We start from the raw sequence: 15,659 nt of genomic DNA on the forward strand, positions 1-15,659 counted from the left end.
ACAGTCAGTAATAATATTTACAGACAAGTAAGAAAATGTACATAAAGGAATCACAACACAATGTTCTCAACATGTAGTGCGTAATTTGAAACATGATTAACCCCCACTTAGTGATAAAATGTTCTGACCCAGAGCTCAAGGATGGGGGGAGGGAAGAAGGGATGAGAGGAGGTAAAGAGGGGAAGGCTGGAAGTGGCAGGTGGGTGTGAGGAGTCTTGGGAGGGAGTAGGGGGAGATGAGAAGGTGATGAGGGGTGCAACAAACTGCACAGATTGCACACATGGAGGCCTTAGGGGTGGGCAATCCTGGTCCTCGAGGGCCGGTGTCGTGCAACTCTTGGATCCAGGTGTGTTCTACCAGGGAGACATYCAATAGCTGAATCACCYCCTSAGTGCAGGCAGGTTCTCCAGAGTCCTGCTAACAACCTTATTCTTTGACTCAGGTGTGTTGAAGAAGAGACACATCTAAAAGTTACAGGAGACCAGCGCTGGAAGCCTGGAGTTGCCCACCCCTGCCCCAGTACCTGATGCAGCCGTCGCAGGTTCGATTCCTGGCCTTGGCAACATTTGCTGCATGTCTTCCCCCTTTTCTCATTATCCCCTTTCTTGTCAGTTAACTATCAAATAAAGGCCACTAGAGCCAAAAAAATCTTAAACAAAATAAAATGTGAAAATTTAAAACCCTCACTTAAAATTAAAATTGTTTCACCCTGAGCCCAAGGAGGAGGGGAGGAGAGTGGAAAGGGGGAGGAGATTGAGGGGCAGATGGGCCCAGGTGAAGGGTGAGTGGTGGGGGGAAAGGGGTGTGTGTAGAGGGGTGTGAAAAACAGCTTACATTGATTGAACATTTAGATCACGAGTTCTTCCCCAAACCTTGTCCTCAAGGCAAACTGACCTGCATGTTTTAATTTTAGCAAAACCCTGTTAATCAGACATCAATTAAAATCATGTGTGCCGAATTAGGAAAATGCCTAAAACTTGCAGGGCTTGGAGGACCAGAGCTGAAACACACTGGATTCACTTTGACTTTACTTGAAATAATTAAGTTTGATACAGTTGTATCCCTCGTCTGACACCATGACTCAAGCTAACCAGGGACAGATTCTCTACCAAGCCACTGTAGCTCTGTGGGTAGAGCAGTCGTCTTGTTATCGGAAGGATGACGGTTCAATTCCAGCTCCCTCCTGCCACATGTCAACGTGACCCCTGGGCACTTAACCCCGACTGATCTGTGCATTAATTAAATGTGTGAATGTGACTCTAGTGTAGTTTGTAGTTAATGGAAGATTTGCTTTCAGTGGTCAAAATGACTGGAAAAGTGCTATGTAAGTTTATTTACCATTTTTGAAGTAAACTAAATGATTTGAATAAAACTGACTTAAATCTGTTTTCTTAAACATACTTCATAAATTTGTTAAAAATAAATTAACAAATTGAGTTGGATGATTATAATATATCATCCAACTCAAATAAATGTATCCATTTATTAAATGGATACATTTAATAAATTCAGTTGGATAAACTGAATTGAATTGCTTGTTACCTACAGAAGCAATTCAATGAAGTTGGTTCAACTATTTTCTTTTTAGAGTATGTTTTATAGTTGATTCACCGTCAGTTGTTGATTTCAACCATACATGCAACCTTTKTGATAATAATTCAATATCGAATTAACATCTTTTGCCAACAAGCCAACAGCAAAGCAGCTGTGTGGTTGGGCCATCCCACTCATGTAAATGGTGGGGGTGGACCGCTCCACTCCTTGTAGTAAGTTGTAGATGTTTTTGTGTCRATATATCSCACGCAAACAGTCAGTGAGAATTGTTATRAACAAGTAAGAAAATTTACAGAAAGGAATCAGCACCGACTATCCTCTACAGTGCTTAATGTAAAACATGATAACCCCCACTCAGTAATAAAATGCTCTGACCCAGGGCTGAGGAGGAGGGGAGAGGAAGGGGTGCGGCAAAACAGCTGACATTGATGAGATGTTGATCAGACAAATGCATTTCAGTCATTAGATTTCAACAACAAAACAACATTGATTCAATGACACAGTTTCAACATTAGTTACTTGGCTAGATAGAGGTGGATGGTTGTTTGATGGTTGATGCACCGTCATTTGTCGACTTCAACCAAAAATCAACGATTCTAACTATTTTTCAACGTTGATTTAACATCGTGTGCTATCTGGGTTACTTGATATCTGGGTTACTTTATCAGCATATGGACATTTTTGAATGAATTTAATCAACTTATTTGGAAATATTTGTAGTTAATGGAAGATTTAACCAGCTATTTGATGGAAGTTTATTCTGTATAAATATTTTTTCCAATAAATCAACCCTGATTCTCCCTGAGTTTTATCTTTAGGTTTTCTGATAAACAGCCCTTCATTTTAAATATTGATTCCCTCATTTTAACATGAGTGCAGCATCATAAATGCTACACTATACTGCAGCTTGATAGGTAATTGTATATGTAAGCATTAAGATAAATATTAATGAGAGATTAAGATAAATATTAATTTAATAGTGACTGTACATGGGGAACTATATGTTTTGTATTTGTTCTTAGACCTGTAACCAGTACACTGTTTAATCTTTCAATGTCTTTCAGAACTTTTCAAATGTTTATCATATTTCTAACCAGCACCTTCCTCACTTTTATTTTTGTGTTTTTCAGCCRTTGCTCTGCAGTTTGACCAAAAGCTGACTCTTGAGGACTGCAGTAAAACTGTCRAGAAGTGGCTTCATTACACGCCAGAATGAGAGGAAAACATCCCAAGGAATCAAAGTGATGCCAACCAGAGTCTAACTGGGGTTACCACAACTTGTACTGTTTCCCTAGTTCATAGAGTACAAAGCTTAAACTCATGGATGCTGTTCTTCTGTGGACAATAGACTGTTATTCTGAAAGTCAAAAAGGAGTCAAATATGTTTAAAGATGTACAGAAAATGTGCAATGTAAATCTTTAAATGTAAATTTAAAGATTTGTCCCTCTTTTCTTAAATAAAATGTTATATCAAACAAATGTTGTCATTTTAAACTTTTTGTACACAGTTTACCCATGATCTGCCAATAAATGTGTTTAAAACACACCTCAAATAATGAGGTCGTTAGCAGCACTCTGGAGAACTTGACTGCACTGATTCAGCTGTTTGATTCAAGTATGTTGGATCATGGAGACATCTAAGAGTTGCAGGACACCGGCCCTCAAGGACCAGGATTGCCCACCCCTGGGCTAGTGTCAGCTTAAAGTCCTGACTGAAATAATTTACATAAATGTAAATTATTTATGTCACGTTAACGATGAACAGCTGAAAAGTTACGGGTTTATCAACTGCGGTAGCAACTTCGCTCCAACTCCTCTCCTGGTCATTTCTGCGGAGATTCTTTGCACGGAATGTTGAATAAACATTAATGTTGTTTCCTCATATTATCTCCGATGTCCGCTGGACTCTGGGTTGCGCCGAGTCAGCTGTTTGGGATTCCCCTCCGTGTTTTCCCTTCAGAAAGCATAGAGGGAAATCCGCGCTTTCTGATTGGCTACCTGTCACATTCAACAGGCTTCGTTCTCGCTCCCGTCGGGGAAAACCCCTGATTTAGATCGGAGCGGCCACGAGGTTCTACGACTGGACCCGATCAATCGTAACATACGACACACTACAGGATGATCGGCTACGAAATCGCAAGCGACAATGTTAGAACGTTTAACATTCTGAGATTGTCGTAAGGGGAAAATCGGGGCAGAGAAGACGTGCCCATCTTCTCTATCTAAATCTAATGATTATTGAAGGACAATATACAGACTTCATAATCTATATTATTTTGGTTGAATGTAGTTATTATTTCCACTTTGGTTTTATGTTGTTTAGTTTTTTATTAAAGTGCATTTATTGTTAACATAGACTGAGAGTTCATTTTATTTTTGCTTTTGGTTGTTTTGTTTACCAGTTTCAGTGTTAAGTGTTCTTTTGAAAATAATGTGCATCTATTTTTGGCATGATATTGCTTGTATTATTATGTAATTTCCATTAAAACACTGTAAAAAGGTCTTCAAACAATATTATCGTTTATCGCAATAATTTTTGAGACAATTAATTGCTCAGCAAAATTTGTTATGACAAGCCTAGGCAACTGAGCTAAAAAAATGACAGATGAGTCAGCAACCAAAATAATTTATTGCAGCAATAACATATGATAATATATGCTTGGCGTTACAATATACACCCATCCATCAAAAAGCAAACTTGTTTTATAAAAGATTTTAAAAAAAAATACATCTTACTGGCATTCCTTTAACATTCCTTTAATTAAATGAATATTGAAATAAATATTAATTTATAATATTAGTATTATAAATATTTATATAATAATATAAATTATTAAAATAAATAAATTATAATAAATTTTATTTATTAATATAAATTATTTACAAAATAGTATTCATATTTATAAATTCATATATTTATAATAATAAATATAAAGATATGAATGCATATTTGTGTTGATTCTACATTGAATAAGTTATGAATCAATGTTAATTCAACCATCATCTGAACATGGAATGTCATGTTAATGACATTAGAAATTTTATGTTTAAGACATTTAAATTCTTTGGAGCAATTGTACATGACACTCTATTGCCTGGAGTTCGCAAAGCAGCTAATCAAGGAGCACCATTCATTTCCTTTGCAGTGATTGGCTGTGGAGGTAAGGAAGACTGTAGACCTCAGCTTCTGCTGAAGAGCTAAGATGTTTCCATTGTCCGTATCAATGAACATTGAGATATATTTGGTGTTTGAACTATTGAAAAAGGCAGTTAGAAGCATTTTTAGAGGGAGTTTCAAGGATTCAGTGGTCTGGTCCCCAACGTACCCGACTGCCAGGTGGTCAGATGAAATACCTGTTGGTTGATCTATTTCAGCTGCTGAAATAGATCAACCAATAGAAATCCTTCCACTTTATGAAAACATAAAGTGGATTGAACCAATGAATGTGACAGTTCTGTTGAGGAAAACTAGGTTCTGGGCATTCGGGTCAGTGATGAAGAACAGAATGAAGTCAGGCAGGAGAAACATTCCAGCAGAGCTGTAACCACATCTGGTCAGTGTTGCGCATCACATCAGTTCTCACCTCTGTATTTTCCATCTACAAAACTGTACTTAAATTCTCAGCGTATCAAAGCACAAACGTCTTCATGAGGTGCAGGATGCAGCATAAGAATAGCTGTGTTCTCCCTAAATGACGAAGGTATGTTTCTGCATGTATTTACACTAGTTTCTCATCCAATATCTCTGGCTTTTCACTTTAATCTACTCTGCTAAATGTTGCTCAGAGCAATTAAAAAAAAACCAAACACACACACACAAAAAACAGAGACCGTGGGTTTAAAAGTAATAACTGTTGATATGCTCACGTCCAGGCCTGGAGGGTTGATGTCCTGTTACTTCTAAATGTCTCCCCAGGTGAAAAAAAGTATACTTTAGTGTACTTCAAACATACTTAAATTTGTGAAAGTACACTTTAAGTATACTAAATATTAAGTGTACTACCTATAAGTATATCTGAAGTATACTAAAAATAYACTTGTACCAATTTCGAAATTAGAACTTTAACACACTCAAACATAATTGTACCAAAATACTCTTTTAATATATTAAATAAAAGTATACTTTAAGTGAACAAAATATGAATGAATATGTATGAATTTTTAAGTGCCTTAATAATCTTTTACTATTTATTAAAATTGCATACAATAAAAAAATTATAATCATGATGTAATTTTTAAGAAAGTACCCAATCCATTTTCAGATGTGTGATGTAAAACCTTATAATCAACGGAATTAGGTCTAGTTCATACTCCAGACCAGACGGTGGCGGTATTGCACATTTTCATTTATTTAAAAAGACGCCCCAAAGAGAAGAAAAAACTGGAAGCATAATGCCTTAACAATAGAGAGGGCCTTGACAATAGTTACTAATTTTGGTAAATTCAAGCTGGTGACGTCCTAATCAGAGTTAACCGACAACACAACGGGACAACTGATGGAAATGAAATGTGTGTCACAAAAGGAGCCCGTGGGGAACGAAGGCTGCTAAATGTTGCTAGCTGGAGGTAAGTTTGTTTATTAATTATCTTCATTTAATTATAAACAATGCAGTAAAGATATATAACTTACGTTGGTTTCTTAAATAATTATTTTATCAATTGTATTGTGACTTGTCGCGATAATGATAAATCAATTAATCAGATGATAAATACCTCGACCTCATTTTAATTATCGTCTTTATCGTCTCTTCCGGACTTTTTTCTTTCTGTTGATGACACTGAATGAAAAAAGGCTCAGCTCCGGTGCTCTCCACTGACCCTCCCTTCCTCATTTCCTTAGTCAGAAATCCTAGGTATAGCGGTTCGATCGGGTTTGTCGTGCCGTGCCCAGCCACATGGGCACAAAATAATGGCTACAAGTCCAGTTAACTAATTTTAAAATCAGGCATTAATCAATGCTTTACTAGAATCTACCAGTGATGCATGTGGCTAGAGTCAGCGTAAACTCCTGACTGAATGAAAATTATTATAACCTATTTATGTCACGTTAACGAAGAACAGCTGAAAACTTGCCGGGTTTATCAACTGAGGTAGACATTTTCTCCCAACTCCTCCCCTTGTCATTTCTATATTCTTTGCACGAAATGTTGAATAAACATTAATGATAGCACAAATCATTTCCGATGTCTGCTGGACTTCGGGTTGCGCCGTGTCAGCTGTTTGGGATTCCCCTCCGTAATTTCCCCTCAGAAAGCAGGGAGGAGAATCTGCGCTTTCTGATTGGCTACCTGTCACATTCAACAGGCTGCAGCTCCCAGACGGGGAAAATCCCTGATTTAGATCGGAGCGGCCACGACAATCTACCGTAACACACCACACACTGCAGGATGATCGGTTACGAAACTACCAGCGACGATCTTAGATAGGCCAATGATCTAAGATTGTCATAAGGGGGAAATAGGGGCAAAAAATGGTGTAGTGTGAACTACTGCATTAGGTAGTCGGATGTGCCCGTTTTCTCTATTTAAATCTCGTGATTACTGAAGGGCAATATAGTATACAGACTTCATAATCTGCACTCTTTTGGTTGAATGCAGTATTTATTTCCACTTTGGCTTTATGTTTAGTTTTTATTCAAGCACGTTTTTTGTTAATGGAGACTGAGAATCCATTTTATTTTTGTTTTTGGTTGTTTTGTTTATTTGGTTTATCAGTTGCAGTGTTACGTGTTCTTTTGAAAATAAAAGTCAGGAAATTGCATGTATTATTAGTAGAGAAGTTTGTTTTTTTAATGAGGAGCTAGCTACATTTTCAACAACAAAAACTGCTGTGTTACCAACGCTAAGTGCTTAATAAACATGGTTTGATTTAAAGGTAACTGGAAATAATTTCCCCCCTTATTAATCTAACATTTCTCTTTCATACATTTTATTTGTTGTTGGCTTTCAGGGCCCTGTGATGGACTGGTGACCTGTCCAGGGTGAACCCTGCCTCTCATCWGATGGCTGCTGGAGATGGGCACCACCAGCCCCCCTCACCACCCTGCAAGGATCAGCGTGTTCAGATCATGGATGGAAAGATTTTAAGGTAGTTTGTCTCCTAAGTCCACACTTAAAACAGCTTCATAGTTAATGCCAACATCAACTGATTCTCTGACATTGCTAACTATTTTTTTTCTACTTCTAACATAAACAGGTAAAGAAGACACCCAGAAATGTTTTTCCACCCCAGGCATCCGGTCCCAATCATCATCAGTTCTTATGATGTCACATACATGGCGAGTCCAACACCATCTTAAAATTGTAAGTATTTTTTTATTTGCCATTTTCCTGGTCTCTTTAAATACAAATACTTTCTCTGTTTAATTGCTCTATTGTTCTTTTTTGTAGGTTTCTGTAAGGTGCAGTGAACGGGAATGTTCTGTCATTGGTCCTCACTTTCATGTTTTATTGTCACACTTAAATTTTCATGTTCATGTGTTCACTTTTGATGTGTAAACTGATAATTTATGTAAAGTTCATAAAGTTGTGAGTTAAATTGGACAATTTTAAAATGTCGGTAATAAAACAAAATATTTGAATTACCTTGAACATCTTGTGTAATTAATCTTTCCATATAATCGTAGCCTAGAACAATGTAAGTACTGTAGTGTAGTTATGCATGTCATGTACAATATAGGTACGTATTTATAAAGGCTTTCATGAGTAATTAAAATTGTAGTTTATTATCAATAGCAGGAAATCAAAAATAAAAATTAAGTGTAATTTAAATACATTACTAATATATTAATAGTATATTTAAAATATATTTGAAGTATATGAAATATATATTTTTAATATAATTCTGAGACAGAATTATTACACTCAAAACATAATAATTATATAAAAATATAATAATAAAGCTCTGAAATATTATATTTAAAAAGTATACTTTAAGTACACTTGAAGTTGTACCAAAAAAGTATGTATTGCATACTAAAATATACTATTAGTTGTAATTTAATACTATTTAAAGAGTACTAAAGTATACTAAGCACAAAATTAGTTGTTCCAAAATAGTACAGTTCAAGTATATCGATAAAAGTATACTAAAGAATGTTAAAATTTAGTATACTAAAGCAGTGATCCCCAACCCCCGGTCCGTGGACCAATTGGTACGGGGCCGCGCAATAAATAATTAAATATTTCCGGTTTTTGTATTGAGTCTGGAGGATCTTTTATTATGAAAAACCTTTAACCGGATTCTCTCGCTTACTTGCGCGCCAACACGGAGCCCACAAGCAGCAAAAATGATTAAGAAACAGATCAGGTGACTTTGTAAAGTTTCTTTGCAAAGGGGAAAAGGCCCAGAGAAGAGACAGAAGAATGGATTTATTCCGGACCGGTAGGTGAGTCCCAGATTACAAGCCGCTCTGCGTAACATGCGGCGACCGGCTGCTAATGAGGCAATGAAGCTTCAAGCTGTTTCGCCACTAGAGACCAAGCAGGCTGTGGATATAAGCAACACTTCGGGTGTCATTGTCTCTCGTCACTCCCAGATGGGACCGTCTCGTTGCAGAGAAACAAGCTCAGGGCTCCCGTTAGTCATTATCATGAGTTAAAATTTTCACGAAAGTAAAATGTTTGTTTTTGTGGAGTATCTGTATCTTATTTTGAAGGGATATGTAAACGTTACCATAGCGACCAGAGTCAGAGAGCGTTTGGGCAGTGGTCGAGAGGAGATGATAGCTTGTGAGTCTTAAGTCTGGTTTAGACGGAAAGATTTAAGAATTGTCGGCCGATTCTCCAAACCTCTGTGACCACAGAGCTGATAAAAGAACAACAGGTTCGATCGGTTCGTGTCTCCAAGGCAGGAGCAAAACACCACATGAACCGATTCCAGCAACACGAACCGATTCCAGTCACGTCGCGATTCCAGAAGAAAATCCACAAAACTCCCAACATAGCATATGGAAATTTAGAATAACCAAACACGGATGACGATGTAGAAGCAGTAGTGATAGTTTGTGGAGTCATTTTAAGAGATAAAAGACGTAACAAAAAGAAAAGGCGGTGGATAGACGGGAGCAGCCGCTCTATTTGCTGCACTATGATTTGGAGGTGAATGTGTTGTTTCATAGTTAACATTTTTAACTGAATAAACAATAATGACCTTTAGATTTAATAATAAACATTTCCACATATCATCTCCGATATCCACCGGACTCTYARKATGCCAGCTGTTTGGGATTCCCCTCTGTTCTTACATCACCGCGCTTTTTGATTGGCTACCTGTCACATTCAACAGGTCGTATTCTCGTTCCCAGTCAGGGAAAATCCCACAGGNTTTCATAGTTAACATTTTTAACTGAATAAACAATAATGACCTTTAGATTTAATAATAAACATTTCCACATATCATCTCCGATATCCACCGGACTCTTAGTATGCCAGCTGTTTGGGATTCCCCTCTGTTCTTACATCACCGCGCTTTTTGATTGGCTACCTGTCACATTCAACAGGTCGTATTCTCGTTCCCAGTCAGGGAAAATCCCACAGGCTGCGATAAAAAGGCCAAGACAACGCAAATTGGGCATATTCAGGATTTAGCGGGAACACCAACATGCAGAGGCCTTATCTGACTATTTGACGGTTTAACCTCCCCCCCCCCACCCCCGGGCCGCAGCAAACTTTTCCAAGTCTTGACCGGTCCGCGGTAATAAAAAGGTTGGGGACCACTATACTAAAGTATACTTTTTTTTCACCTGGGTCCCTGGTCCAACACACTTGAATCAGATGTTTATGACCTGCTCAGTCTGCAGTGAAGTTCTCCAGGGACTTGCTGATGAACTCATGGTTTGACTCAGGTGTGTTGAAGCAGAGACACATTCAAAAGTTGCAGGACATTGGCCCTCAAGACCTCTGAGGGCTCTTTGCTCCAGATGCTCTTCTGTAACAGTTTAAACATTTATTTCATGTGTTTAACAAAAATTATGAATTGCTGATTAACCGTGTGAGGCTGATGTATTCAGAATTCAAACTGTCCAAACACTTTGGTTGATCAGTTCTTATTTAACACATTTTTTAAAACTGTTGCAAAGGAACAAAATACATACTCTTTCATTACAGTGTATTATTGATTACTTTTGTCACTGGGAAGTTCTTTGTTCTAGAGGTAAGTGAAAGAGATGAATGCTTTTCCTCCTCACCTCCCCTGGTTTATAGCTGCAGAGTCTGCTCCTGAGCAGATATCCTCTATCACATAGGGATTCTTATCACAGCTGATGTTCAGTGTGGTGTAGTTGGGTTTGCACACAGTGAGGAAGTAGGGTGTTGGATAGCCAGTCATTAGCTGCAGGATGTCGGTAATAAGGGCGGTCGCACACAGGCCAAACGCATGAACACCTGAGGATGAAAAGTTTGACGTGAGATAACTGTACAAGAAGTCGAAAAATCATGCCTGGGATGATAACGTGAGAAAATGCAACATGAATTACGAAGAACCAAGCGTTTATTAGTCTTAAACCAAAAACTAAGAAAGCACTCATACCAACAAAGCGGATGGCTCGGCGAATGAAAGAGTTGAAATTGCAGCCAGCTGCGTTGATGCTAGCCTCTGTTCCACCGCCAGTCTTCCTCCGAGAGAGGCAGCAGAACAAGACGGCCTCTCCAATCATGATCTGGAGAACAATCACTCATTTATTGCATGTGCTTTCATGTAGATGTGGTTGGTAAAGATTTTACTGAGGATGACAGCAGACTCAACATTTAGTCTTCAATGTGTTTTTTGTTACTTACTTGTTATTCTTAACCTTTGCTGTACACATTCTGGTTGGTACTGGATCATTGTTGTTTTTAGTAATGTTTACATATTTTCAGATCTAATCCAATTCAATAAAATTTTTGATATGGCATCAATTCACATCATATGCAATTATATCAAGCAACTTACAAAACAGACAGACACAACATATGATCTAATCAATCCAAGATGTTACAGTTTCATTCAAGTTATAAAACAAGGCAACTTCCATTCATTATTCCAACTGATACAATGTTTTCTAAGTAATCCAAGCCAGCTGCATTGAGCCACTAACTTCCCAGTGATCCACCTCCTGAGCAAGGATGTGGGGAAAGTCAATAGTTGATTGCATCAAGCCATTAACTTTATTGAATTCTGGGCGTGGTGGTGGCGCAGGGGTAAAGCACACGACCCACGTACAAAGGACTCAGTCTATGGCTGTCACAGGTTTGGCCTGGACCAATGACCTTTGCTGCATGTCATCCACTGTTCTGTCAGTTCACTATCAAAAAATTCTAGAAAAAAAATTTCCTGACTTTCTATGCTTGTCTGTCTGACGTGCGGTCATGGGGTGGAGAGAACTGGTGGTGTGACTGGGTGGGGGGTTGACCTCTTACATCTCCTGTGTCTCTATGGCTGACATTCCTGTGCCTTGCTGACCAGTGTGTGGGGCGTACACATTGCCCTGGGTTGGTGCCTTATGTCTGTCTGCCTGGGGCGCTCGATGATGAGGTTCAGAGGCAAAAAAGTAAGAATAAGTTCACGTAAATGTTCATTCATTCATTCATTCATTCATTCAAACAAACAAATAAAATGCATTTGAACTGAAAAGTGTAGGTCACTCTGTCTAACATTGCAATTTCAAAACACTTTATTAAAATGTGATAAACCTTTGAACTGCCACCCTCAGCCTCAGGCCATGTGAATGGCAGCTCAGTCTGCAGATTCCATTTCACTTTGGAGCCCCAGCTGAGGTTGTATGTGAACCTCTGGCTGTATTATTGTACAGTTTATGAGACTTTATACTTCTAACTACAGTTATAAGTACCTTATAAAGTGAAATATTCTGAATAAAATAATTTTTTTAATACTGATATTTTCCCATATTCAATCATGTGGTTTTCCAAAGAAACAGGAACTCTGTGCATGTTTATGGTCTAATACTCACAGTGATGGCTGGTCCAACGAAGACCAGGCTAAGCAGCATCAGCAGCGGGATGACCTCGTGGTTGGGGTCGATGTAGGGCAGGCTTAGGCTGCGGTCGTGGCAGTTATATCCAGAATTCACCGGCTTGAACACATCGGTCCACTCCAGGAAGTAGAGACTGACCACAGATGAGATCAGGATGGGTAGCTATGGAGATCACAGCCATACAGAGTTACTAAGCTTCCAGGTCAAAAGTTGAAGCTTATGTAGATTTCCAGTCAGTATTTTTTATGGCTGTAGCTGCTGCTATGGCCTTTTGGATCAATGAGCATGTTCATTTGATTAAATGATACATGGAAGATTATGGATGTGACCTATGAAAAGAAAAATGGAAGATGTTGAATGGAATTAACAACTAACTTGAAATGTACCCACTGATCCTAAATGTGATCACTAAACTCTAATGAAAGTGTATTTGACATATTTAGGGTTTAGAAACAACAGAGGACGAACAGTGAGCCATCTGGTCAGACGTGTGGGATTAAAGCTCATCTTAACGTCTCAACGCTGCGCAGTTCTGTGGAGGCTGCTGGAGCCAGGCAGTCACACAGCTCAGCTGAGCTGCAGACAGGCTGAGAGGCTGTCTGCAGCTCAGATACAGCATCATATCTCACCTGTCACAGAGTCAGTGGACAGGACTCTGGGAGCTGAACAGGTCAGAAGCCTGCTGTTGGCAGGAAAGATTTTCTGCAGCGGTCTGTACTGCACTGAATCTGAAGAAGCCTCTGACTGAAGATGCTCTGCCTTCCCAAGACAGTGTCATGTCCTGAGGATGACCTGAGGATGGTCAGGGTTGTCCATTATTTTCTTGACCCTATGAATAATCCTTCTTTGCATAAGAAGGTTGGAAAGAAGACAGTCGTCCCCAGAACAGAACCAAAACAGAACCAAAACAGAACCAGCCTTCTTTATCAGGCTGTTGAGTTTTTTTATGTACCTGGCTCTGATGCTGCTGCCCCAATAGATGATGGCAGCAGAGATGATGCTTTCAACAACATAGCTTCCTACTGTCTGCTCTGTTCCTTCCTTCACTATTGCGTCTCTAGTCTGTTTTAAAGATGAACACCGAGGTATTTATTTTCCTCAACCACCTCCACTTCTTCTCTAATGATGGAAATAGGGTTTGATCTAACCTTGTTCCTACTGAAATCAACAATCATCTCCTTTGTTTTGTTCATATTTAAGATGAGATGATTGTTCCCACACCATGACACAAAGCGGTCCATCAGCTCTCTGTATTCAACCTCTTGTTCATCTCTGATTCAACCGACAACTGCAAAGGCAACGGAGTATTTCTGTAGATGACAGAAGTCGGACTTGTGCTGGGAATCAAAATGACGCCAGCTGTGTCTACTATTAAAAATAACCTTCTGTTGTAATGGTAAAAGTAATAAAGTAAAATATATTTGATAGTACATATCCTTTAGTCAAACAACACAGACTGCAACCATCAATATTTAATCATGTTGTCTTCATGACATATTACATCTAGGATAGCCAGTCTGCATAAGGAAGTCCTGAGTGAGAGGTGCAGTGGTCTATAGCTGGTTCTGTCTTTTGCTTTCACACAGCTTGGTGCAGAAACAGTGCAGAACGATTCAAATATCACAGCAATGACCAACAATAAGGATTCAAGATCTTTTTTTTTTTTATTGTTATTTTATTATTAATATCATTGGAGTCACATTGCTGTGTAAGTAAACCGCCGCTAATACAGCCTATGATAAATGCATCAGATAAGGGCTTGTAAAGCAACCAGGTGAGTCCAAAAGGGTCACACAGCATCTGCCATACCTGTCTGAATAAAGTCTAGTCTCTTCTGGGAGAGCTCTGCTTAGCCAGGGTCCGTTTTTATTTTAATGACTGAAACTATTACAAAAATATTTCATCAGTGGCTTTTTTTATTTATAAAATCTAAAGTTGGAATGAATTCTGACTGAACACAAGTGAAACAAATTCTGACAGGGTCGCCTGGACTGGGTTACTGCCTGAGAGGAACCAAAGAGCAGAGAGAAGGAGGAAGTTCAAACCATCTCATAATAATTGGACAAGGATCATATCCCAGACTCCAGCATCTCTCTGCTGACTCTCTAACCGTGAGGAAAAAGAGGAGGGGCAATAGCGAAGGAGGCGGATTAGCACAGTGGCTAACTGATTATATTATATTATATTATATATCATTCAGGACATGTTACTATAGAATACAGTCTCTGCTAAATGGAATTGAACTGTTAACATGTAATGATAGTAATGATGTTGATATACAGCAACAGTCTTCAGTCAGATTCAGATTAGTTGTAAAGCTGACTGCTACTGGAGACCCTTCCTGCCATCAGCATCACCATCCACAGAAGATACTTGGATTATTAGAGTTACAACAGCATTTAGGTTTTCTTCAGGATGCATAAAGTATTTTTTAATTGAACTGAATTTCATATGCAGATTTAAAGTTCAGGTCTGATGAACCTCTTATTTAGGATTTCTAGTTTTTTAAAAAGATCACTAAAAAAAGTCCCAAGAAAGTTGTTTCAAAAGCTAAAAGTTAATCTGTTGTATTATTGTAAAACACAATATAATTTAAACTCCAATCCTAAATATTCATCATGTCTGTGAAATTAAGTTATTTTTCCTTGCAGGTGTAGGTGACCCAAAAACACTCATCTTTAACTAAAATATGACTAAAACTAACTACTAATGTGCTGTTAAAGTTAACTCTGATAACATCCTACTGAACTTCAGCTCTCCTTTCACACCTCAAGTCTTTCTTCTCCTTCTTCAACATGTAAAAATGATCACTGTCACAACAGATCTGTCTCCCAAGCTCCCTCAGTCTCGTTAGTTTTTCCCTTCTCCGTTTGAATGACAGCAGATTTTACAAGCAGGACATTTTGCTGAGCAAAGCTGTGAATACAGCACTGCTCTCCCAGTGTGATCAGTGCTGTGAGGGCATGGCGAAAATTAGGAAGGGACTTTGTAAAAAGAGATCCAGGACACACCCAAGAACCCACAGTGATACCCACTGTATCAATCAATCAATCAATCAATCAATCAATCAATCAATCAATCAATCAATCAATCAATCAATCAATCAATCAATCAATCAATCAATCAATCAATC

General features: G+C 38.5%; 1 protein-coding gene across 1 annotated transcript in view; it reads right to left on the reverse strand.

Moving 5' to 3' along the window:
* The window catches only part of plppr4b (phospholipid phosphatase related 4b), a 49,122-nt gene that overhangs the window by 18,204 nt on the left and 15,259 nt on the right, over window positions 1-15,659 (reverse strand). The window contains exons 2-4 of the mRNA XM_008438532.2: window positions 12,503-12,688; window positions 11,083-11,212; window positions 10,742-10,937 (exon numbers count right to left, since the gene is read on the reverse strand). Of these exons, the coding sequence (XP_008436754.1) occupies window positions 10,742-10,937; window positions 11,083-11,212; window positions 12,503-12,688 (512 nt within the window). The remainder of the gene's footprint in view (window positions 1-10,741; window positions 10,938-11,082; window positions 11,213-12,502; window positions 12,689-15,659) is intronic.

The sequence above is a fragment of the Poecilia reticulata genome, linkage group LG20 (genome assembly GCF_000633615.1).
Source record: "Poecilia reticulata strain Guanapo linkage group LG20, Guppy_female_1.0+MT, whole genome shotgun sequence".
Taxonomy (NCBI): domain Eukaryota; kingdom Metazoa; phylum Chordata; class Actinopteri; order Cyprinodontiformes; family Poeciliidae; genus Poecilia; species Poecilia reticulata.